At 38.3% G+C, this 25,305-nt stretch overlaps 1 protein-coding gene across 1 annotated transcript in view; it reads left to right on the forward strand.

The window, feature by feature from the left end:
• LOC124165452 (nose resistant to fluoxetine protein 6-like) overlaps window positions 1–25,305 on the forward strand; it is an 86,304-nt gene that overhangs the window by 47,957 nt on the left and 13,042 nt on the right. The window contains exons 5-11 of the mRNA XM_046542880.1: window positions 6,077–6,267; window positions 15,066–15,260; window positions 17,832–17,925; window positions 19,562–19,771; window positions 20,728–20,893; window positions 21,485–21,564; window positions 21,726–21,821. Coding sequence (XP_046398836.1) covers window positions 6,077–6,267; window positions 15,066–15,260; window positions 17,832–17,925; window positions 19,562–19,771; window positions 20,728–20,893; window positions 21,485–21,564; window positions 21,726–21,821 — 1,032 coding nt within the window. The remainder of the gene's footprint in view (window positions 1–6,076; window positions 6,268–15,065; window positions 15,261–17,831; window positions 17,926–19,561; window positions 19,772–20,727; window positions 20,894–21,484; window positions 21,565–21,725; window positions 21,822–25,305) is intronic.

Consider the following 25,305-nt stretch of genomic DNA (forward strand, 5'->3'; position numbering starts at 1 on the left):
TATTATTATTGTTAATATTGCTATTTTTTCTTTTTAAAATAAACCTAGAATTCCTTAGTGTTTTTGAAAATATATGATCATGTGGGGAAGTAAATATTACCTTAAATCGGTTTTATTAGTGAAATATCTGTTTTATGTCCGGAGAGAGATTGAACAATGTGAACATGAACGCTAGCAAACATAAAAAAAATTTAATGTCCTATTTGAGTCTTTTTTGGCGATGTTATTCTGGTTTAAAACTTAAATTGTCATTTTGAAATGTTCAGGGTATAGAGAGTTGATAGGCTCTTGTCAACATTTTTCCGTACTTAAAATTGAAAAAAATTGCGTTTGAGAAAATAGTGAGATAAATTTTTCAAACTGGTGATGCAACCGAATTTTCAGGCAATATTTTTTTCGCATGTTTATTTCACCTGAGGAACGATGACACTATTGTCTGACTTGTCGTCGCATATGGCAAATAAAACTTTCTCCATGGTTACACCATTTGCTTGGAGCCATATGCGCATTAGAAAATTCATTTGAAATAGCAAAGGTCGCTTTCATAGGAGAATGTAGAGCTCACCTAGATCTACGTCAATCGTTGAGGGGTATTCAGTCGTAGCGGTGGATGCAGGTTTAGTAGCTTTCCCTGAGGCACAAGTGGTTTCCCAGAAAGATCTGGTATCCAGAATATCAAATAGCATGGGTGGAGTGCATAGAGGCTTGGAATGAAAGCTATGGGGATATGGTATGAAGCCCACCCTCCCAGAACACAAGGCATACTGACGACTTATAACGTTGCAATGAAGTAGACGTAACTGATAGGAGTATAGGCTGTCAGTTACAGCTGATTGAAATAAAACAGAAAGATCAAACTCCCTTCGATATAATTAGTAGGTACTTCTTAGGTCAACTTCGTCAGTAATCTTTCATATTATGCTCATCCTAAAGTATTATACAGTTCAGATGAAATAAAAAATCAGTGAGATGAAAATATCGCTAATATCGGCAATAAACGTATATTTATATTATGAATAATCCGTCGCAAAAGAAGTTTAAAAAAATGACCGGAATGAGCAAAATGATCGTAGCTAGGAAAAGCTGTTGGCTTAAAATTAGATAAAATGTGCATAAGTTTTTTTTTTTTTAGAGCACACTGCTTTCGCTTGATCTGTCCTTTCGTGTGGTGTATTACTTGTTTAAATTTTATGTAAGTGTATTTTAAGTAAGGAAAAGAATATATGAAATTTTAACGAAATCAATAAAAATTATCAACATAGCCCATTAGTATACATTCAGTTATTAATCAAATAATGAATTACGCATAAATTAATCAAATAATGGATGGATAACGAAAATATTCCCAAAGCTTATTAATTTGCATCAAATATTTTAACTAATTGTAATTTGAAGGATATTTGTTTCTATTTTATTCAAACTTATATTCTCGGCATACATTTTCATATCATGCGTAGTAAGCAATAAAACGTTGATAACTACTCATTACAGCAGAGAATACAAGCATATATGTAAGGAAACATGCTTCATTTGTAGGCTCAGATGCATTGTTTCCTTACATATATGCTTGTATTCTCTGCTGTAACGAGTAGGTATCAATGTTTTATTGCTTACTACGCATGATATGAAAAATGTATGCCGAGAATGATTTATGATATCGCGGCATGGACGTTGACAGCAGCAGAGAAGTCAAGAGTAGAAACATTCGAAATGTGGTGGCATCAAGACTATATGAAGATAATATGGATCGACCAAAAAAGTAACGACGAAGTGCTAGGAAGAGTGGGAGAAAAGAAGTTTCTCCAAGAAACCCTAAGGAGAAGACGGGACAGCCTAGTCGGCCACATTATGAAGTATGACGGCCTTGAGAAGAAAGTCGTGGAAGGTCAAGCGGATGGAAAGAAAGGCCAAGGAAAGCCCAGAATGGACTCTAGAGAACAGGTTATAAAGAATGTAACAGAGAACAATTACACTAGTAAGAAAAAGTCAGCTGATAGGGAGCAGAGTGGAGAGCTGCGTCAAACTGCTAGTAATCCTAGGATTTATGACAGATGATGACCAACTGTATATACAGAATAATTTCTCTCATTTCTTCATTTTGAAACACATGACCACGGCAAGAGATACTAGCCCATAACGAACAAAAAGCATGAACATTTTCACAATTTTTCAGCCTATTTCCTTACAAAGTAATACCCATAGATTTTATATTACTTTATACTATATTTATGGTCCGACCAATTCCAAGCTATTAAGCTCTTCATTTATTGCGGACATAACCTCTACGCTAACTCATAATAGGCAGTACATGGGAACTGTCATATATTTAAATCATAAAAAAGAACTTAAATACAGCGCATCAGCCATTATGGGTATCAATTGTTAATAAAACAGAAATTTAGACATTTATTTTGCACCCAGGGCCGTATCAAGGTGATTGTTTTGAGTTTGACGTCTCCTGTTGCCTGGGGAGTATGCAATACATTTCATCGTTACTGAGTTTCATTAGAAGCAGCCACGGAAAACTGAGACGCAAGAATGTGCAGAAAACACGAAAGCATCGTAAATGAAACATGGAAAATAAAAGATATAGCCGAAAATTAAATCGATTTCAGTATAGCAGCCATTTAATCGTCACTTCTATCGAGCGGAAATTTCCCAAGGTAGGAATAGCCCAAATGGATATTATTGCAGGAAATAAAAACCTAGCTTTAGTCGGATGGAAAGCAAATTATCCTTGCTTACAAATTATTATAGTTGCTCAATTTCACCGAAATGCATATTTCATATGAGTTCAATGTACTAGATGAGATGTGATAAACATAACTTTTTTCGGACTGTCCACTTTTTCTGATGCGAAAATTAACTACGCGTTTCGATACATCGATTTTATACTCTATATATACTATCTATTGTACCAATTCTCAAACAGACCTAAAACGCGTAATTAAATTTTTCCAATAAAATGTAGGCAGTAACAAAACATTAAACTTAATTCATACACAGATTACGGAGATTTGGTATCCGACTTGAATTGCCTGTCGGATAATTTTGCTCTTCGATAATATTCACTGGAAGCCTTTTGGCAGCTCAATTTTTCTTCATATTCTTCCAAGTGCTCCCAATTTAAGATTTCCATTATTCTTCGGAAGCACAACTAAAGTCTTCCCTGAAACCAGAAATGAGATATGACGAAAACGTACCGGAAATTTCTCACGCTGAATAACATGGCACGAAATAATGAGATTCCCCGCAGGAAGTAACATTCATCGGCGGGGATGAAACTTCATTAATTTCGAGGCATCTTTGGTTGACAAATCCAAAAACCGGTTCGCATAATAATAGAGAGACAGTGTGAAACAGCGTATCAGGTGTAGCTTTCCCAGCCGTGCTGTATTAGGAATCGCATATTCTTGATGAGTTGCGCTGCGTTATACACGAGAAAACCAGAATTCGGCCTGGGGAGAAAGCCAGCGGCACGTTCAATTCCCAAGCTGACCTGCATTCGCTTCATTTTCCGCATTTCTACCATATATTCCACATTCAGCACCGCTCAGGCTCAGACCCGCGCTCCTTCAACCTGAACGGGAAAAAAACCTCTCTTTTTTATTTGTTACGAGAAACTCTCGAGGTTGAGGTCGAGGATGTATTACATCACATGATCGGGCACTCAGTTCCCACAAATCTCGATCGTTCAAGTACTTCCGAGAAGTGCGCGGACGCCAATGACCTACCGGCGAGTTTCAGTTCTTCTCGTTCGTTATAAATAGTTCGTTAAATTTGTGCGTTTTTTTGCGTTCACAGCACGAGTTTTGGCTACATAATGATGCTTAGTTTTTTCTGATTGTGCTCTTAAAATTTATTCTTTACTTTCGAACTTAGCAATGGATATTAATGTCAGGTAGTATGCAGCCAGCCAGCTATTAATGGGTTAGAGAGTGATTATGAAAATATATTTCAATTAATTTTACGAATGAAAAAAAATATATACAAGAAATTCCGGTTAGCAAATATAGTTACTCGAATGAAGTTAATGTTCTTAGTTACTATTCAAAATTTCGGATGTAAATAAGTTCCATCGTCAGGGCTACACAAATAAAATTCAAGTGTCCAATAAAACCTTCATAAAATATTAAAAAAATAAGAAAAAAAACATAATTTCCATGTACAGATAGTTTACATTACTTTAAATTTAATTAAGGGGTAACTAATGAATTTGTTACATGTTGAAAACAAACACACAACAAAGGTTACAAAAAATGTTTAGACCTTTCACAAGAATAGTCCAGATAATTCGCATTCGGGATGAGTATCTCAACCCAATTTGTGCCGCCACTATTGCTCAGCGGAAAAAAAAGTTTTCCTTTACAGTGGGTATTTATCCTTTGGCATTCCTAAGGAAATTCTAACTAGGCAAGCCTTCTCCATTTTTTTGTCGTCGAATTACGTGACTAATTATCAGATAACCTTCAAACCTGAGCGTATCTCGTGACGTCCCCAACTCCGCGTAATAAATGCTGCATTAGATTACATCATGAGCGCCATAGAAGCAATTCCTTGAATTCTACTTCGCATACTTACCAAAACGACAACGCCATCCGTATTTTCCTATCAAAATATCCCACGGAATACCAAAGAAAACTTTCTTCTGAGAGAAACAGACAGTCGATTTACAGATTCGATTGGTTAAGCATTTCAATGCAGTTGACGACATGTTACATTTATTAGGAGGACTGACGAGCTCATTGCCAGAACAATTTTTTATTTGCATTGAGAAGTCATTTCTTTGAAATGTAGTTGCTTAAGGCACGATGGGAAAATTAGTAGGCTTAATTAAGTAATTAGGTAAGATTCACAGCAGCTGAAATATCTGAAAGTGACTTTAAATAGATGTAACATCTACCACTACTGGTAGACAGGTAGACTGTTAGAAGATTAGAGAAAGACATGGAGACTTCTATCGGAGCAGAAATTGTGTGTCCTCGACTACGTATACGAATGACTAAAGACGCAAACGGATACAAACAACTAATTATATCAATATTTTTTGCGTTGAAGCGTATACAGTGTATTACAGTTGCAATAAAAAAGTACCAGTTTTTCAGCGAGTTCGAGCGAAGCACCGAAACTTTGGTAATCTAGAACTCGGAAAAAGTATTATTCAACTGTAACCGAACTTTACTGCCTAATAGCTAAATGAGTGTCTTTGGTATACATGATTTAAACTTTAATTACTTGCCTGATCCAAACGAAAGCTATTATCAATTTGTAAAATGTGGGCAAAAGAGAACTCAGGGGTCGTAGAGTTCGTTTTTTTCATTTATTTGGCTTATTTTTCATTCTACATTAATTCTTTGCCTTCCTTCTATCCAATACCTTAACATGCTCACTTGAGGGCCTGGAGCCCACGATGGATTAGGGAGGAGGGAAGCCGGCCAGTGGCCTAGCCAGGAATTTTGTTAACTTTTGAAAAATTTTAACACTTTTCACTATCGAAAAAACTTTATTTTTGAAAGAAATCTTTTCATTTTTCAATATTTGGTTTTCTTTTGTGATGCAAAGTAAGTGTGATTTTATATTTCAGGGGGGGGGGGGGGCCGGACCCCCCCCCCCTTCGCTACGCCACTGTAGCCGGCCGATCTCCCACTTCGTAATTTTGGAAAATTTAAGAAATGGCAATAATATGTAAATTTTATTTGATCAGCTTAAAAAAATGATAAAATATTAATAATGAGTATCAAAGAGAGACTTGTCTGCGATTGTCAGACTTAAGGTGCATATCCGCTCAGACGTATTGTATACAACTAAGGTACAGCGGAAAGTGATAGAACTCCACCCTAAAATACGACTTTTATCTATCCTGCTAATAGCCTTGTTCCTCTAGGTCCTTGCGGAATTCATTTTTCTCGATAATACTGAGACGTGCAAAAGTCGCACATAAGGTAACGCGAGTTTTAAACCACTCAATTCGATACGCGACAAATGATATTCCTTTCTAGTTCACCCAATTAAATGAATATTTTCATGTCATAACAGGGATTAATTAGATAATAAAAAGTTCAATGTTTATTTTCAGCGGCGCCACGATTTTTGTGTTCATCTTGATGGCATTGGCGGAAGTATGCGAACAGTATAGCAAGCATCGCAGCAAGAGGCTTAGTGAAGAATACAGCATGGCGAAGATGAAGATGAAGGACGTAGAGGTGGGGAAGAATAACAATGACGGAGAAGCCATGCAGATGAGGGAATACCACGTGGCCAAAAAAGGTAAGTTCTAAGTTTCACTTGTATATCATTCCAAATGATTTCAACGCACCATTCAACCCGAGTAAATTACAATTAATTTACTCAATATTATCAATTTTATCAAAACCTGAATAATAAGTTGTAGTATCTAACATGACAGGATTCATCGATGATTAATGGACGTTTTTCACCCTTGAATTCTGACATAAGAGCCTTGTCAATTGCTTCGATTTCTTAACTTACCACGAAGAAATTAGCAAAAAGCTGTTTGACCTTCAATTGGTCCTTGGCAGGCCACGTGACTTCGAAGAAGACTAAAAACTGGTTGAAAAGAATATTTATTTATTCTCTGCATTGTGGTAACAGTATGGTTACAATCGATTTCAGGCCGATTTGAACATCTTTTCCACTTATGCCCTTTGATCGTGTCTAACCATTGATCAACGAATATAACTCTATTTGAAAATTGCTACAATATTTACCGACAATGAGATATAAAAGAGGATGTCTGTTTGTCTGTCTACTATGCGTTTCCATACGGCTGCACGGATAGCAACCAAAGGTTGTAAATAAGTGCATTTCATGAACCCAAAGCCTGTTGTCTACTTTAGGTTGTGCCCAATTCGTCGCTTTCCCATTTCTTACATAACGTCATAGAAATTCAGCTTTTTTACATCCTGCCGGGTAGGCACACCTCTTGACACGCTGGAAGGGAAAACCTAGCTCAATGAATTCTACACTTAACTATTAATCCTCTTGGTGCAAATTGTTTTTCTGGGACATGCTTTCAAACGACGTTTACGGTCTGCGCGCGTACGGACTCCTATAACGATCAACGTTGTGGAGCTAATCCAATGCGATATACACGGAATTCGTTGTTTGCCCAAAAATCCTGTCATGTGACTATGAATTTCAAGTTCCCCGCATACTGAGCTAAGCCAGGTGGCCTGCTAGTATGTAATTAAATGAGCTGTGGCCCGTTTGTAAGGAGTTTTAAACTCAAGGTTAATGTCATTGAACGTTGATCACGAACATCTTAAAACAAACTTCTTCAATTGCTTTGAAAAAAGATATTTTACAACCCCTATCTATAGATACATCCTCTGAACACATAAAGAAGGAAAATTAGTAAGATCTTTTAAAAATCTATATAATTAATGTACTACGTTGCCTGTGTTCGCGTGGCACGCACGGTGTAAACTTGACCCCACTCCCATTCCGCTCCTAATTAAGTCCGGAAAGTTCGAGGGATAGTTATCGTGCGTTGATGCCGTGAACTCTGTTGCGCGAAATCACCACATCTTGATATCCCAAGTCACATTATGACATATTTGGCAAAGAAAACGGCAATTTAGAAGACTAACTCTCGCGGGATCAGTGTAAAGGCAGCCAGACTCTGAGACGGCAATTAAACCACTTAGATTTTATCCACAGTTTGGGCGACTTTAAAAAATAGAAATTTTGATAAAATTGGGAAAACCTTCGGTTGCTCAGATTATTCCGTTACTTAGATTTCCCGATAAACGATGTTCTAATGCAGTGTCAACGGCTTAGCATCATTGTCAAGACAAACAGCATGTCTCGATAATGACGCTAACCCGTTGAAACTAGTAGAGAGCATTAAATTAGATGTGAAACAGTACTTTGTTTTTGCTTTCTTTGATTTACAATGAGTACATTATTTGCCGTAGGAAAATATTCCCCTGGAACAGGAATCAAACCGCGGAACTTTACTTATCCGAGGACGAAATTGCAATTGGGATCAAGGAACCTGTATGACGTAGTGGTCCGCGCGGTGGCTCATAAAGCCAAGGTCCGTGTTTCCATTCCCGGGAAGGATAAATTTTCCCACATAATTGATGTGAATTTCACAGCCGTTGGCACGGCAGGCTTTAAAAACATCACTGCTCTAAAATTTTATATTTAAATGTCTAATAGACAATAATACTTAAAAACCTAACTTTAGTTAAATAGCACAAAAAGATACCTAGGAAATAAGTCCTTTTAAAATTACTATAAATACAAGTTACACGCATGTGGAATCAAGAATTTTTTTAACCGTGCAATGGAGTCTTCTAAATACTGATCTGGTAAGGGTATTCGCCACAAAATTCCGTCGATAGTCTCGGTAATGCTCTGTCATGCACGTTGCTGGATCAAATCTCAGCCAAAGCACAATTCTTAGAGTCATTCGTAACGGTGATTTAGGTAAATTAAGCGACATCAAAGTCGAAGGGCCTAACGACCAACAAAACTTCCACTTTTGAAAAAAAATAAAACACAGGAAACAAATGATTGAGATGGTTTCAGGAAGTATGCCATTCAGTGGATCACTTAAACATCCACGCAACATTTCATAAAAACAAAACTAAAGGTGATGATCACGACAATAAAAATGGTATTATTATAAACGTCCAAGGTTGTGGGACACACTCGAGACAAAAATTCCGGCGGTAGTCTCGGTACAGCCATGTCATGAGCTCAGAGAGGTCGAGGGTTCGAGCCCCACCCAGAGTATAGGCTTCGAATCCATCGCATAGTTAAAGCCTGAATCTCACGATCATTTTTCACGTAAAAGTTCAGGGATGTCAGCAATTTTAGGGATCACCATCATATATTCCCATCATTTATTGCGTCACGTTTTCCATCACTGAGCAGGTGCGTGAAATACAGCAGCAGTCTATCACCACACGTGAACAAACACATATTTTGGCGACGCCACTGATCCTTATGATAATGAATACACTTTATATAAAGTTCGCCTCTAACATATCTTATAATAACACATATCATTTTTCGTGGGCTTAAAGAAAATCTATTGAATACTTTCGTTTCAATTCAGTATTGATTTTGCTTTTAAGACTTTTGCAATTTTTGCTTTTAGGGGGGGGGGGGCCGCTGCCCCCGGCTGGGTACGCCCATGATATTATGTCATGAGCTGACCAAAGCAAACGGCAACAGAAAAAGTTTCTGTAGTTTAAAAATGGTGCGTGATATAGAAAATGATGGCTCAAGCCTTCTTCTTCCCTGTCATTGAAAATCATAGCGGAAATGATCACTGGACTTGTAGGTGAAAAATAGTCGCGTGATTCAAGCTTAAGGTAGGTTAAGTGAACGATATATAAACCAGATTACCTAACTACCAATGAAATTAAATAAATAATTCCGGAAAATAAATTATTGAGGTGGTTTCAGGAAGTATATCGTTTAGTGGGTCACATCAACTTCCACGCAACATTTCATGGAAAGGGAACTAATGATGATGATGATCACGACAGGAAATGAAGAGTGAAAAAAAAATGCCGACATTATGATCGCCGAAAGGGCCCGCGGGCCACGTATATATCTAGTTCCCACTCCTCCCTCAAATATCCAGTTTTCTGTATCGCGCAAAGTCACGTGCGGGCAACATAAAAACCGCGGTTTTGCTACCAAAAATTCCGGTAAGCTTTCACATCAGGAAATACAATACGTTACCCTCCGTTTTTTTTCTCTCGCCCGATGCCTCGGCGCGCGTATGGCTTTGAACCATAATTATGGAGAACCGGTCTAACTGGTCAGCGAGGGTGCAACTCGTTACGTTAACGTCTCGCCACGGAAACGCGCGTTGCCCAATTGCTCAAACAAAACGCGAGATTCATCACGGAGTGCGATGAGGGAGATAATTTCGGCGAGATTTGACGTGAAATTTTTTTTTTCAATCTGATTTTCGAAACTCCATCAACAACGAGGTGCGTCCATTACAAACGAGGAAGAGAAGGAACTGCAGAAATATCGAGTTCCCACGCAACCTCGGACATTACGACATCGAAAATAATAGAAAGGTTGACAGATTATCGAATTGTATCACATATCAAGAACTGGTGCATTATTTTTTTATCCTTAAAAGGATGGCTGGAGACGATTATTTTCCCAGTCACTGGTAGGCTTAGAGGAAATTATCGCTGGACTAGTGCGTGAAAAAATTATAGCGTAATTCAGGCATAAGATAATAATAATAATAATAATAAAATGCCTTTATTCGGGCGAGGTTGAGACTAAGAAGTCCCCTCTTCCACCTAACGCCTCAATAGCGTCAATGCAAACATATTAAAAAATTGGAGAAAAATTTCTCGGGATTCCCACCGGGTGTGGTATTGGGTTAATTCTCCCAACGTTTCAATGGCTGAGTCTGCCATCTTCTTCTACAAGTGAACCCCTGAAGACGATGGCAGACTTAGCCATTGAAACGTTGGGAGAAATAACCCAATACCACACCCGGTGGGGATCCCGAGAAATTTTTCTTCAATCTATACGCCGGGAAAACCTAAAATTTTACATATTAAAAAATAATAGACAAACGTTTACAATACAAAGGATATACAATATACGATATTTATGAAATGCCAAAAATATGAACAACTGTATGTGAAAATTTTGTGGAAAAAAGATTTCTATGTGTGGGGAAAAACATGAGGATAAGGGTGCAGTATCCTTCAGCGAAAAAACCCACTGCAGGAAAACGCCCACGCAAGAAGGGGGGCGTGAAAAACCTGCGAAAACCTACTGAGTGAAAGCTAAAGTCGCGTTATTTGTAAGATATAGAGTAAACGAGCTATGTGGTATAAGCCAAATGGCTTGATTTCCAATGAAATGAAGTAAAAAATTTCAGGAAATAAGTTATTGAGACGGTTTCAGGAAGTATGTTGTTCAGTGGGTCACTTCGACTTCCACGCAAAATTTCATTACATATCACTATCGCTTAAGCCATATTTTTCCCTAACGTATAACTACTTTAAAACGTATGCTGATATCACGAATAATACAATAGAAGATTCTTCAGTTAGCCTTCGGATCCATTATTACCCAAATTCAAATGGGTTTGCAAAAGTCGCCGCTCGCGTCGCTGACGGGCAGAGCGATCCGAATTTCACGCGGAAATAAGCAATAATTATGGCTGTAAATCGAAATTTATATTCGCCATCTATTAATTTCTTAACTTTACAATGCCAATCCTCACGATTCTAATGTATATATCTGTCAGTCCCATGACTGCCACAGTTTCTATTGCAAAAATTAAAATATATAAATACAGTATGGAGGATTGAAGAAAATTGTGTCGAGAAATTTTAACCCGGGGTAGCTGATGCCATCAGGAACCAAAATTACCAATGATGTTGAGGTGGAAAATGGCTCATTTTTAAATTGTAGAAACTTAGAGGCAAGCTCTCTGATTGGCCGCGAGTTTGCCCAATTACCGGATGGCTTATATACACCGTGATATCCAGGAGGCAAAGCATTCTAAGCAAGGGCCTACACAGGATCATAACTAAGGGGGGGGGGGGGGTAAGCTAAGTTGTTACATTTTAGCATGGAAGAGGTGAATGAAACCAACATTTTAAGAAAATTATTACATTGCTTTATATGATTATTTCCTTGCAAAAATAGTTTTATTTTAGTTACATATCTTATAATCGTGGGTTTAAAGAAAATTTGTTGAATAGTTACGTTTCAATTCAGTACTGATTTTGCTTAAAGACTTTTGCAATCTTTGCCTCTAGGGAGGGGGGGCCACTGCCCCCCCCATCTCCCGCCCCTCGCTGGGTACGCCCATGGTTCTAAGTCATGAGCTGACCAAAGCAACCGGCAACAGAGAAAAGTTTCTTTAGTTTAAAAATGGTGCGCGCTAAACACGATTTCCTTCAGGTATCAGCTATCCAGGGTTACAATTTGTTGACACGATTTTTCTCCACCCTGTATATTGAGAATAAATCGAACGCGCTCACCTCATCGCTGGGCTGCACACAATTATGAAAACCACATAAAATGTGACATAAATGTCAACATAAATCAAGCTTCTACGGAACGGACTGGAACCTTCTCAATCTACCGCTAATATAATGAAACGGTCAGGGGGTATCGAGAAGAACCGTTTCAACATTCATCCATATCTCAGCTATTGAAATTTTACCTCAGTATTTTATCAGAGAAAAAAATATGTATGCATGGGTGAGAAATTACCGAGAAAAATATTTATATCTGAGAGATGTTTAATTTTGAACAAGTTGTACTCAACAAACTCTGAAAATACCGAGGCAATTAGATGGTTTCAGGTACGTTGCAAAAGAACAATTTCAAAGAAAAAAGATGAAATTCAATCATATCGATGCTTTCTTTTAACATCTCTACTGCAGAAGTTCGATGACGTCGTATTGCTGCGTACATAAAGATATATAAGAGAGCATCGACTGGCCTCGATATTTTTTCCTCTCCGAAAGCGTTCCTGGAGCACATTTTAGAGTTAAGGGCTTGTAGAAGAACAGCGATGTAACAATAAATCCTGAAGTGTTTCATATGAAAACAGTAAATATTATTTTATTTACCCAGTCCATCTATAATTAAATTATTATCAATGTGATAAGAATTACTAGTATTTCCACATTTTCCAAATGAAATTTTTTCAACATCATCAGCAGTCAGCAATTGGGAGATTAGTTCCACGCAGTTCTCCACTACATTCTCCAATCACCAAATCTTTTCGCACTAACATAATCACTCACGACTCTTTTCACACTCTTAAATAGTTTTCGAAAGATTTATCTTTCCTTCTTCTCTACTAAGAGCTCCTACATTACCTATATGATCGACATTTCGAACATCATTATTGTATGTAACAAGCGGTGAATAGAGTATGACATTTTTTGTATCAGTAATTTACAAGACGAAAGATAAAAAAATACGGTCTACCGTCATCCTTAACTTTTGCACTTTTATCTGTCAGTGCCACGACTGCCCCAAGTTATATTGCAAAAAATTTCATATTATTAGACTCCTATACTCTACGGAGCTGACATATCCCTAAAAAATTCACAATTTTATTACAAATACGTGCGTGGTGCGGGTATTTGCGTAGACGAATGCATCAGTCACTTGGACATCTTCCAAACGAGGTACACCGTGAAGACTTCTCTGTCTATTGCGGAAGCCTCTATTTAACGCCATCCCACAAGGGCCTGCTGAAGTTTTCTCTTTAAAAGGGTGAAGATGAAATATTCTCAGAATCACTAATTCTCACGCATCAAGACCTTACGACACCGGATATGAAGGGAAGTTCGTAGAGACGAGCCAGCCGCGGTCATCGACGAACTCAGCTGCGTTCTATTACGGAATTCGGTGGCAAGATTACATTGAAATTAACAGACCTTAAAATGGTGATGTATAACTATCGTCCAACGTATGTGATGTAATCCTTTTCAACATAATCCTTTTCACTACAGGGCACATAAGAGATATATGATAGTCACTTAGGTTATGAACCAGAATCACGCTGCGATATCACTGAAAGAGAGAGTAAAAGGTAAAACTCACATGAATGTCGAAATTATTATTAATTCCAGCTCGATAAAGTCAGACGCATGAACCGCAAATTCATGCACACCAGACAAAAAAAATCTGTCAACATTTTCATCTATAGAAATCTGAAGCAATTAAAATTTCAATAATTAGAAAATAGTGAAGCTATTGTTTTATTGACTTTTATTGACTTTATTGAGTGCGACTTGAATATTCCCTCATTTGTTGTTAATTTTAGAATTGAATTAAAAACAAGAGAGCATTGACTGGCCACTTGACACTTATGGCAAATAAATTTTTTTCAAGGCAATATTTGTGCCAGGAAATGTCGTAATACAATAAAATAGCATCAACAATTGCATTACTAATCCTGTGGAAATAATTGAAATTTTCAATTAAACAACACAAGCACGGAGCAACTGAGCTACACTCTTCAGATGACAAATTTATGGTGGTAATTTCTGCGTAACTTAAGGTATCTAAGCACTATCGCTTTGAAATGTTGACTACTTTTATTGTAAGGGGGCAACACATTATCTCAAATCGACTGGTATATTTGGCAACGTAAAACTTATGCTACCATCTTGAAATTTTCCGATTATTATAAGGTAGACAAAATTTTCCTGTGGCTAAAATTTGATAAATCTCTCCTTTTGCCGTTTCATTTTTTTCTCAGGTGCATTTTTTTAACACTTGAGACACAGGAAAATGTTGAAAAGGGTGTACTTGAGTCAACCTGGAAATTTCAACATGATAGCTTAATATTATTCCAATAAAACACTGCAATATTTCCACTGAATTATTTTCGCACGACGTGTGTCGCTGTTGCAACGTACAGAATGTTGTTGTAACTACGAAACGCAGAATGCGAAAATAAATTCTGCAAAATTTTAGCCATGTCTTATCTACTTAATATTCTTAATTTCCACCGCATCGCGTCACATATCATACAGGATATTTTAGATTGAGTTTAACGCGTTTAATCTGCCAGCAATAAGGCCGTTTTATACGGTACACGGAATTGCGCAATCTGACGTACGTGCGAAGGCACAATCAAAATTGCGTCGTGTAAAGCGGTGAATTGATAGAAAGCATGCGAGAATGCGTGGATGCGAGACGGCAAAATAGCCCCTGTTCTAATTTCGTTCATGCATTCGCGCAATTCCACGCCATTTTAGAAATTAATGCAGCTCAAACCTGCGCAATTCCTTGCCCCGTGTAAAACGGCCTATAAAGAACACCGGTCGACAGGAAAGTCCCCATTGTCACAGAGTTCCTCACTTTAAATTCAGGGAATCGGCCGTGGACGTGATGGTTGCGAATCAGTGACTGGTGCGTTTGAATACTTTTGACGAATGTCTTTTGACGTGCTTAGAACATGGTGGACGCGCGCATTCCGCATTACAAAATTTAAAGGGAGATAATAGCTTTTGTCCTCTCTGTATACTCTGTGCCTTTGTCATTCGTCTTTTTTTCCGTTCCACCAGAGCCCTCGCCTGGCACTGTCCAGAGGTTGCTCCTGTGCTTCTCGATTCGTCGAAATGGGAAGAAGATCCTGTGTGGGACGGAGGACGGAGGCAAGGACGACGAGAGGAACCTGGACTGCATTCACGGCCTGCGAGTGATCAGCATGGGATGGGTCATCCTCGTGCACACATACCTCATGGTCTTCGCCATTGCAGGTGACTCACTTCTACGCATACTATAAAAAGCACACTTTGGACCCAAATTCATACTAAAAATGTACCTTTCGGGGATCGGGTTGGTGTGGTGGCTAGAGTGTTGTCTTCCCACTTGGCAGGCCCGGGTTCAAATCCCGGCAGCGGCAGAGAATTTTCAGAGACAGCCCGATCCCTGCTTAAATGCTTTGTGGAGGACATTTCAAGCGCAACACTCCGTCCGTCGGATGGGACGTTAAGCCGTGGTCCCCTTGGCGCCTTTCGTTAAGAGCAGGCTAATGCCGACGCCGGGTTTCCGTCCACCCTTCCTTACCTATCCTTCCCTCATGGCGCAAATGACCTCAGCTGTCGGTCGCCTCCACCAGATACCATACCGAATGTACCTTTCACATTTGGTTTCCATTTTTAACGAAATAACTTTGTTAAGGGCATGGCAGCATTAGCATGGTGGATCAGCCCGCCCGAGATATTTCAAAAATTCTTGACCTCGAAGAGGGCCTTGGTGAGGTATTGCACCACGCAAAATATTTAGCCCATATTCAGAGTAATTTTTTATTCATGTACGAAAATATTGTTTTAGAACTTTAAACAAAATATTTTCCTATGCTCATGAAAAAATGAGAAAATTGAAAAAAAATTATGGTATAACTTTACCTGGGGAATTACGATTTTTTAAAGATATTTTTCCTTATTTGTAACATTAAGAAAAGCTCCGAAGATCTCAAAAATACGTTGCGATTATGCGCTCAACTCTCATGCATCTGACAAAAAAATCGTCAAAATTGAAGAAGTAGGGCATTTTGGAGCAAAATTTAAATATAACTAATGTACCATTGCGTTTTGCACAAAAGATGGAGACTTCTAGGCATGCACTATATTAGCCACACATAGTTGCCAGTCATATTAATACAAAAGCCATTGCTAAAAAATGCTGTAGAATACACGAAAATGCTTAATTTTTTTTTATTTCTTAGTTACCAACATTGTTTCAACCTAACTTGCTTAGAATCTTGGTCTCTTGGTTGGCGTCCAATGGTCGAAAACCTCACGATATTTGAGAATATTGGCTATAATTCGAATCTGTAAATGGGGAAGCTACCAATAGAATGCTTCTATCATGAACACTGTACTGAACAAACATATCTTATTTAAAAATCATCAAACTTAAAAAATCTAATTTTATTACTCATTATTGCGATAAACAATTTTATAAATTAAATATTTCGAAAGTTTACACGTATGAGTTACTATTTGATCTTCTCTATCTGTTTCAATTAATACATTTAACTATGAAGAGGGAGCAAAGATATGAGTTTAAATATCTTTAATACCCAACAATTAATTGACAATTAACTCAGTATAGATTCCTTGACAATATTAAATAAACAATCAAACAGTTGGATCAAAATGCCACATAAATGGTGTGCTCCGCATAAAAAATAATTCCAAAATCTTTTCGGAGATGAAAACCGGTCCTGTTATCTATCGTCACCGTGAGAAAATAGAATTCTGTCATAATCATCAATATTCATCAATCCCAAGACTGGTTTAACCCAGCTCTCCACTCTATTGTTCTATGTGCTTATCTTTTAATACCTACATAATTCTTCTGCTTTACATCCTTTATCTCCTACCCTATGTATTTCATCCGTGGCCTGTCTCTGCCGCTCTTACCTTCCACCTCTCCTTCTACGATAATTTTCATCATTCCATTGTAACTCATGATGTGACCGAATTAATTCTCCCGTCTCCACCCTATGTTTTCGAAAGACTTATCTCCTATTCTTCTCAGAAATTCCGCAATACCAGATCACTGAATCATCATCATTAGTCAACTATCCTAAGATTGGTTTGACGCAGCTCTCCATTTCTCTCTCCTATCCACTAACCTTTTGATAGCGACGTATTTCTTCTCTTTTACATCCTTTATAACCTGTCCTATGTTACTCATACGGGGCCGTCCCTTGCCTTTCTTCCCTTCCACCTGTCCTTCTACGACAGTCTTCATCAGGCCATTGTGCCTCAAAATGTGGCCAACTAAGTTGTCCCGTCTTCTACTTAAGGTTTTTAGGAGGCTTCTCTTTTCTCCCACTCTTCTTAGCACTTCCTCGTTACTTACACGGTAAATCCATTTTATCTTCATCATTCTTCGTTAGCACCACATTTCGAATGCTTCCAGTCTTGACTTCTCTGCTGCTGTCAACGTCCAAGCCTCGCTTCCATAGAGAAACATGCTCCATATGTAGCACCTGATGAACTGCTTCCTGACTTTTATTCTTGTATTCTCTGCTGTAAGAAGGTTCTCATTTTGGTAGAAAGCCCTCTTCGCTTGCGCTATTCTACTGACCATTTTTCCATCTTGCAGATTTCTGAAGTGCAAAAAAATAATGGGACATAGGTGTGGTTCTAAGCTGTCAAAATATGAATGACATAATGAGTATCTATTTTTATATCAAAAATGTTTTACCAAAAACAAATATCATTGTAAATTGAAACGTTAATTTCCATCGTTTTCACAAGTCAAGTGTTTCCGCGTCGCTCTTTCAATTATTAATTTGTGCTCTGTATTTTCAGAAAACAAGAATCTTCGTAATGTAAAGGAGAAAAACTACACTTTCCAAACTGTGTTGAACGCAACTTTCTCGGTGGACACATTCTTCTTGATAAGGTAAGCGACCGCGTTTTACGTCTATTTCATGAAAAATATTGACATACGTACTAGCACTTTGCACTATGGAATAACGAAAGCGTAATGTGTGTCCGTTGTCCATGACGGAGCATGTAACTCAAAACCCTAAGTAATTTATCTATTTAATTAAGGATTAAATAAGTATTTATGATGTATCTATGCCCTCACAATTAAGTGAATTCAATTTATTTCGAATAAAGTAACACCAAGATAACTTCGAGGGATTACATCTCTGCAAATAAAATAAATTTTAGCTGATGCTTCTGCGGTTCATAATTCAATAAAATGATATTTTTTTCGACCTTACCGCGTAGCGAGTAGTAGTACCCTTACGTTTCGCGACCCCTGCTAGTCGCTATTTACGAGACCATTTTTGCTGGTTTATTCCGATAGTATGAAAAAAGCCACCACAAGTGTTCAGAAACGTCAAGGCAACTTTATTACGCGCTAATACCCGGAAAAAGTTCATTGAATCAACAAATTTATAAGTGCATACTTATAAATTTCAGGTAATTTCACGATGCATATACAGTGGCGGATACAGATGGGGGCGCGCACCCCTCCCTTGCGAATCCGCTCGTATTGCCTAACATTGCAGAACCACAATTGTAACTTTTTAAATGATAAGATGGCATTGTGTTTTTTATGTGCATAATCACTTCGATAAAAAATTTCTTGTACTCTGCCTGTGACTTGCTTATTTTTTATTACGATAAAAGTGAAGGCAGCTCAAGATATCTTTTTCGCCTTCCCTTTGAGTTTTTTTATGTATCCGCTACTGTGTATACAAGGTGTTATCATCCATGGGACCAAAATCACACAATATCCAGCCAAATGGAATCCAAGAATCTTCCATTTTCATTTATTATTATTCATAAATAGCTAATGAGTGTTGATAATGTGTAGTAAACGGTATTTTTATTTAAGTCATATTACTTATTTAAGTAATATTATTTGTACAAATTTTATATAGGCCATTACGCATGTTACGAAGTAATTGTAGTGACAGATTCTTACCGCACTTCATTTCTTTTGAATACCTTTCATGTGCCTAAATATAGAATACATGTGATCCACTCAATTAGTGATTCAACCCGAATGTTGGCTTGATTTGGTGAGGGTAGAGTTCACCCCGGACTAAGCCACAGGCGAGAGAGCCTCACACTCAAGATAAGGGGGTTTGACTGCTGATTCGAGTACAGGTAACTGACTGACTCTTGCGATTCAACCCGATGGTTGGTTTGGATAGGTGAGGGTAGAGCTCACCCTATCTTAAGCCGTGGGCGTGTGAGTATTAGGGTAAAGGGAGCCACCTCGCATTTTGACCTTGTGGTATCCGAAGTCTTTAAACCTGGGCTCTTAAAATTCTCTAACCACGAGGCTTCCAAGCTCCCAACATGCGACTCATACCCACGTATTATTACTCTGAAGTTACCCTTATCACAGGCTTAACGGCTTATTGGCCAACTTGCATCTATGAATATAAAAAATAATTGTATTACTGTTTGTATGGAATAATAAATATAATATTATTGTTATCTAGGCGATAAACGACCGGAGCATCAATGTCTGAGTATCATTATCAAGTTACTTACGATACAATTTCCATTTCCAGCGGCATCCTGGTGGCATACCTCTATTTCCGAGCGAGGTCCAAGGACAAGAATGCGAAGAGAGAGGCTGCGCGCGGCTGCGAAGAAGCAGTCAAGGAGACAAATCCATCAGCCATCAAGATGAATCTCGCCTCCTGCCCCAAGAACGCAGGAGCCGCATTTCTCCGCGATTTCTCGGTTTTCGTCAAGTTGCTCGGATACAGGTTCCTCAGGTGAGAGGGTATCCCATCACTGGAACGAAGTTTCTCCTGCTTAAGTCAGGGGAAGAAAAGGTCGCGAATGTAAATTAAAACGAAAACCTGAACCATGACTTTCAAGAGAAATTCCAGCGAAGTTCAAGCAAAATTTATGATAGAAAAAAAATCATATAAAATCATATTCCGATTCAGGCAGTCATGCATGATGCAATTTACGTTAACATTTCAAAACTTTAATATTGATGAATTTCCAGACCCGAATTCTCATTTACGAAATGAATACGGAACCACCTCGGCCATGAGCGATCGACAAGCGCGATTGAAATTCTTATCCTGATATCGACTGATCGAAGGGAACGCTTCCGGCATCATGGAATGTTTTTGCAATCAAATGCGTACAATTGCCTCTCTCCAGATCGTTCTTGCAACTAATCCGAACATTCAAAGAATGTTCCTCCAGCTGACTTGAGAACATATAAGAGCAATGAATATACCTGCAACTAATGCTCCTTCAAAGAGTGCTTTTAATACCCATGAATATTCAAACAGTTATTCTGCAATCCATTTGAACATTCACGAGTATTCGACGTTCTTGCAACCAATCCGAACATTGTTTTCCATGAATATTGTTGCCACCTATCCCCACAATCATAAATAAATGTTCCTGCAGGTTACTTGAATATTCTTAAGAATGCAATGAATTACCTGATCATTATCTTGAACCACATGAAACATCATAACATGCCATAAAAATAACAGGACTCAAACCCCGAAACATATAATTCTTTGTCATCAAGAACCCAAAAATGATAAGTTTTAAACAGAATATCACGCACCAAAAAGGGCTCATTTTGGGATGATTCTTTATAAAATATTTCACGCGAGAGTTCGCGTTCATATTACGTCCAATTCTCTATCTGAGATTTATTTTTCCGTATTTTAAAATAAAACCTCTTTACTTTTTTCGGCAGGCTAACTCCTCCATATCTGTGGACCATTGGGATAGCTGAGGTGGGCATGCGATACACGCTCAACCTATCACTCTTCGAGACTAAGATTGTCGACCACATCACGTGCGCCAAATACTGGTGGAGGAATGTGCTTTACATCAACTCTCTTTATCCAAGAGAAGAAATGGTGAGTAGTGCATACTTTTCTTCTGAAACGTGAATACGTGCATCATCGAAAGCGATAATATTCATTAAACGATACTGGCCTGTGTTGAATTAAAACATTCGTTCTTGCAGCAACTTAAGTTGACGACCAGGCGAAGGAATCTCAATAATGGTAAATCACTTTTTCGAGGTACCTCGATCGATCAGTATCTTTTAAAAAAATCAAAAATATCTTTTCAATAAATTTTAATCAAACCACTGGTTTTACGGCCCTAAATTATTACCGCGGCCCGGATGTTGGGTTAATGGGTATTTTATGAGTACGGTTAAATCCTCCTCGGGCACACAATTCGCTTAATCTGTTCATATTTTCCTCTTACGAAATTAACGACAGTGACTGTACTAGTATTATAATCAGAAAAGCTTACCGATTAATAATCATTTGGAAAACATTATGGATTTTTTTCAAAATATGTTAAGTGCTGGAGAGGAAAAGTTCTTTGCTCCGACAAAATAAAAATTATAAAAAAACACTTCGTCGAAAAAAGAAATAATACTGAATTTTTTATCATATAAATAATATTTTTTGTAAAAAAATCCTTTTCTTTTTCAGTGCATGATTTGGAGTTGGTACATGGCAAACGACACGCAGTTCTACGCATTAGGAATAATATTGCTTTTGCTCTCTGCACGGTAAGTTGCTCATGAAATCCATAATAAGCCTATCATTCACACCTCGCAATTTCTACTAGTAACATCAGACAAAGCCTTTTACTACCAACCTAAAGCCTTTATGGTAAATAAGTTTAAGAAAAATTTGGTCAATGGTACAAAAGACTCCATATATCTTTCAGGTACTTCCGATTTGCCGCGATAGCTGGAGTACTCTTCATGGTTAGCTCTTGGGTAACCACGGCAGCGATATCCGTCCACTATGATTACCATGTCAGGTAAGCAATTTTCAATCCACATTTGATTAACGCATAAATTAATGCTGGTCATGCTAGCGGTGGGCTAAAGTCCTCGCCTGCCAAACAAGAGGTCGTGGGTTCGAGTCCCGCCTGGGAAGGTGGCTCCTATCCAGGGCATAGTTGTTCGTGAACGTTTCATTCTTAATTTTTTTGAACACCTCGATGTAAAATGGCCAATATCTATGGCTTTATTGTATTTCTTATTATTCAGTGTTATGGGAATAAATAGAAAAAATAACTGGATCCCAGCCTCCTCAGAAAAAAGGATTTTTTCGCGTTTAATCTGTCTACGACCCTTCGCTTGGAGCTATCGCAATATTTCCTTTGCATCCAATAGTACTAATGTACTGTCCTGGACAGAAATTGTTACCAACCATGAGCTGAAAGTCCGGAATTGACACTGACATGCCAATGCCGCTGAACCACGCCACCGCTGCAAAGAACAACAAACCCTTTGAGCGAGGGTCTTTATCTCTTTCGGTCGATAAGGATATTGAAGCCCTCGGAGGATGATATTTTGACCCATAATTTCTATGACGTGGTGCGGGGTGAAACAATCAGCCCCCACGCGAGTGATAATTCTTCACGGAGATGAGTAAAGAAGTTTTCTGAAGCTGTCCTTTCATCCACAGAATCTTTTTGTGCATATCCCTTCGCAGAATAAAGAAGCCATTTTTCGCTTACTATTAGATAGGTCGTATTAAATATTTTTAAACCTCTCTTATGGATCGTGAATAGCTGGTACGTCAAATAAATTTGTTTCCTTCCTCACAGTGGGGACACGCAAGCGGGGAAATTCCACTGCACAAACGCTCAATAATCTCCAACCGAATCAAATCCGCTCATCTAGGAGCCCAACAATTTGAATGCGTTCAGCCAGTGGCGTAGCCAGGAATTTCGTTCGGGGAGGGGTCCATAACCAGGGGGGGAAATTTTTTAAAAATAGGGTACTAAGTAATGGGTTTTTAACTAATTTTAGCACTTTTCACAATCGAAAAAACTTCATTTATTAAAAAATGTTTGTAAATTCATGATTTTTCAATAATTTGTTTTCTTTTATTAAGGAAAATAATTGTGCTTTTTTATTTCGGGCGGGGGGGGGGGGGGGTCCGGACCCCACGGACCCCTCCCCTGGCTACGCCACTGCGCTCAGCTGGCAGTAGCCGGAGCATAAACGCTCACCTTCAAAGCTTGGAGAATGGGAGGTGAGCGTTCATGCACCGGCTACTGCCAGCTGAGCGCATTCAAATTGTTAGGCCACTAGAAGAGCGGATATGATTCGGTGTGCGATTATTGAGCGTTTCTGCAGTGGATGCATCCATTACTTCATTCAATTAGTCACCATAGAGGTGACCTTTTAGTAGGCAGTGCCCTGTGTTGCATGTGATTTTTTTTACATTGCTAGATTCTTGCTTCCCAGAAGTAGCTCGTGACTTTGTATTCTCATTAGATATCCGAGCATGAGATTATTACCAGCTGTTATAAGTCCAGCTTTAGTTTTAAACATCCAAAATCGTACGACTATAACCGTTATTACTTAAGGCGTTCTTTGACATTGAAATCCTTCTGCTGTAGTAGTAACAGCGTCCTTCCACTTTATTATTAATCTTTATTTTTTTATCTGACGATTCTCTCAGTCACGTTTTGCCCCACGATTCCTAGAAGACGTAGCCTGTCATTAGATTTCCCTGGGACGGGACCAACAGAATTTTTTTACACAGCCATAGAAGGATTTAGGGAGGGAGTCCAGACGCTTAAAAAATAGAAAAACTTTTTTATGCTGTTATCATTACGCTTGTTTTGTATTGTGTATTACGGAGCCTCAATCGTTTAATTTCATATCAATAATTTTCATGTGAAAATAAGGAGAATATTTTTTACAGTAATTCTTGTATATTATTTTTAATCTCAAGTATGAGAAGATCGTTTTCTAGTCAAACCGCTGTGTCCCCCCAGAAAAAAAATCCCGGATTCGCCCCCTGCCCACACCCATGCATTGAGAGAAGAAGACTCAAACCCATGACCCAAAAAGTAGCAGTCGACGAATTTACGAAGCCGCCATAAGGGGCTGACATTTTTTTCCCAAATCACTAATTATGAGAAAGTATTAAAAAATCGAATAACTAGCATGTGACATTGGCTTATTTTATAATCAGCAATACTTTTAGTTAGAGTTCGAATTGTGTTCAACGGATTTTGAGGCCGATTTATACGAACGGTAATGACGCGATTTTCAAGTTTAAAAGTCAAATCGACAAATGGGTTCTTACACGGAGGGGTTTATTAGAGTTGATTGTGCCAACCTCTAATCCAATCATCAAAGTTAAAACGGAACATTTTCCTCTTTTAAATTGCTGTTTATTTTTAATATTCCCATAAGCATATTTAGGCAGCCACGAAGCCATGGTTTTGGGGGTATCAGCCTCTCTCTTACCCCGAAAAATTTTCCCTTGTGGTGATACATATTCTGAGGAGACCGTTAGTCCAGGGGAATCTATTAAGTATCACATTCGATGGAGGCGAATTTCATGATGCCTTCCAATAACCAAAGATGAATTCAAAACTTTCAGAATATTGTCAACGAAATATATAGCTTTAGACTTTATTAAATGTATGGTATTCCGATGCTCGCGAACTGACCACAAAATATCGGTATAGGTAACCCGCATACCCCCCTGAGCTCCTATAGATACCAAATTCTCGGCCACGAGCCTGTGTTTAAGTGATCCTATTTGCTGAGACACCGAATTAATCGTAAATTTAAATAAATACTAACCCCATCATATTCTGAAGGAAGAAGGATAAGTTCTTAAAAACTTGACTTAAAGGAAACATAATGTCATCTTCTCTCTAGAAAGAACTCCTAACTGGCCAGCGATGATCAAATGGGAGACAAAAATATTACAAACTTCGACCTGGATTCGAACTGCGCAGTCTTCCCTGAATAAGCGTCTTACATTTTAGATTCCATACCACGAATACGTTAAATCACCAGACACAAATTCACGTCAGGATAAACACAAGTTGTCACATTCCACAAATATTTAATTCCTTAACCAAACAAGGTTTCGAAAACTTTTCAAACGCATTTAATGGTCGGTTAATGAAATGACATTTTAGTGGAAATTTACGACTGTTTTTTTAAATGTTTTCGACATGGATATAACCAGTGATGTAATTTAACGAAGTAAACTCTTAGGGATTACGCTTTTGATAATTTTCGCCTGCAATCCATACAATTTTTAAAAGTAATTTTTACTTGTAATCCACTCCAAAGCTCGTACCGAGCATCCGTTATATTTGAGTACTATTTACGGTGGTCTTGAAGGTGCCGTGGGTCCGTCTCTCGATAGCAGCTCTTTTGAGCGTCGAACACTACGTAAGCCTCACCAAAACAAGAATGCCCAATGCTCGCGGGACAACGCCGCTTTTTATAGCAACTTGGGCCCATTTGCTCCCAGGG

Source organism: Ischnura elegans, chromosome 9 (genome assembly GCF_921293095.1).
Source record: "Ischnura elegans chromosome 9, ioIscEleg1.1, whole genome shotgun sequence".
NCBI classification, from domain to species: Eukaryota; Metazoa; Arthropoda; class Insecta; order Odonata; family Coenagrionidae; genus Ischnura; species Ischnura elegans.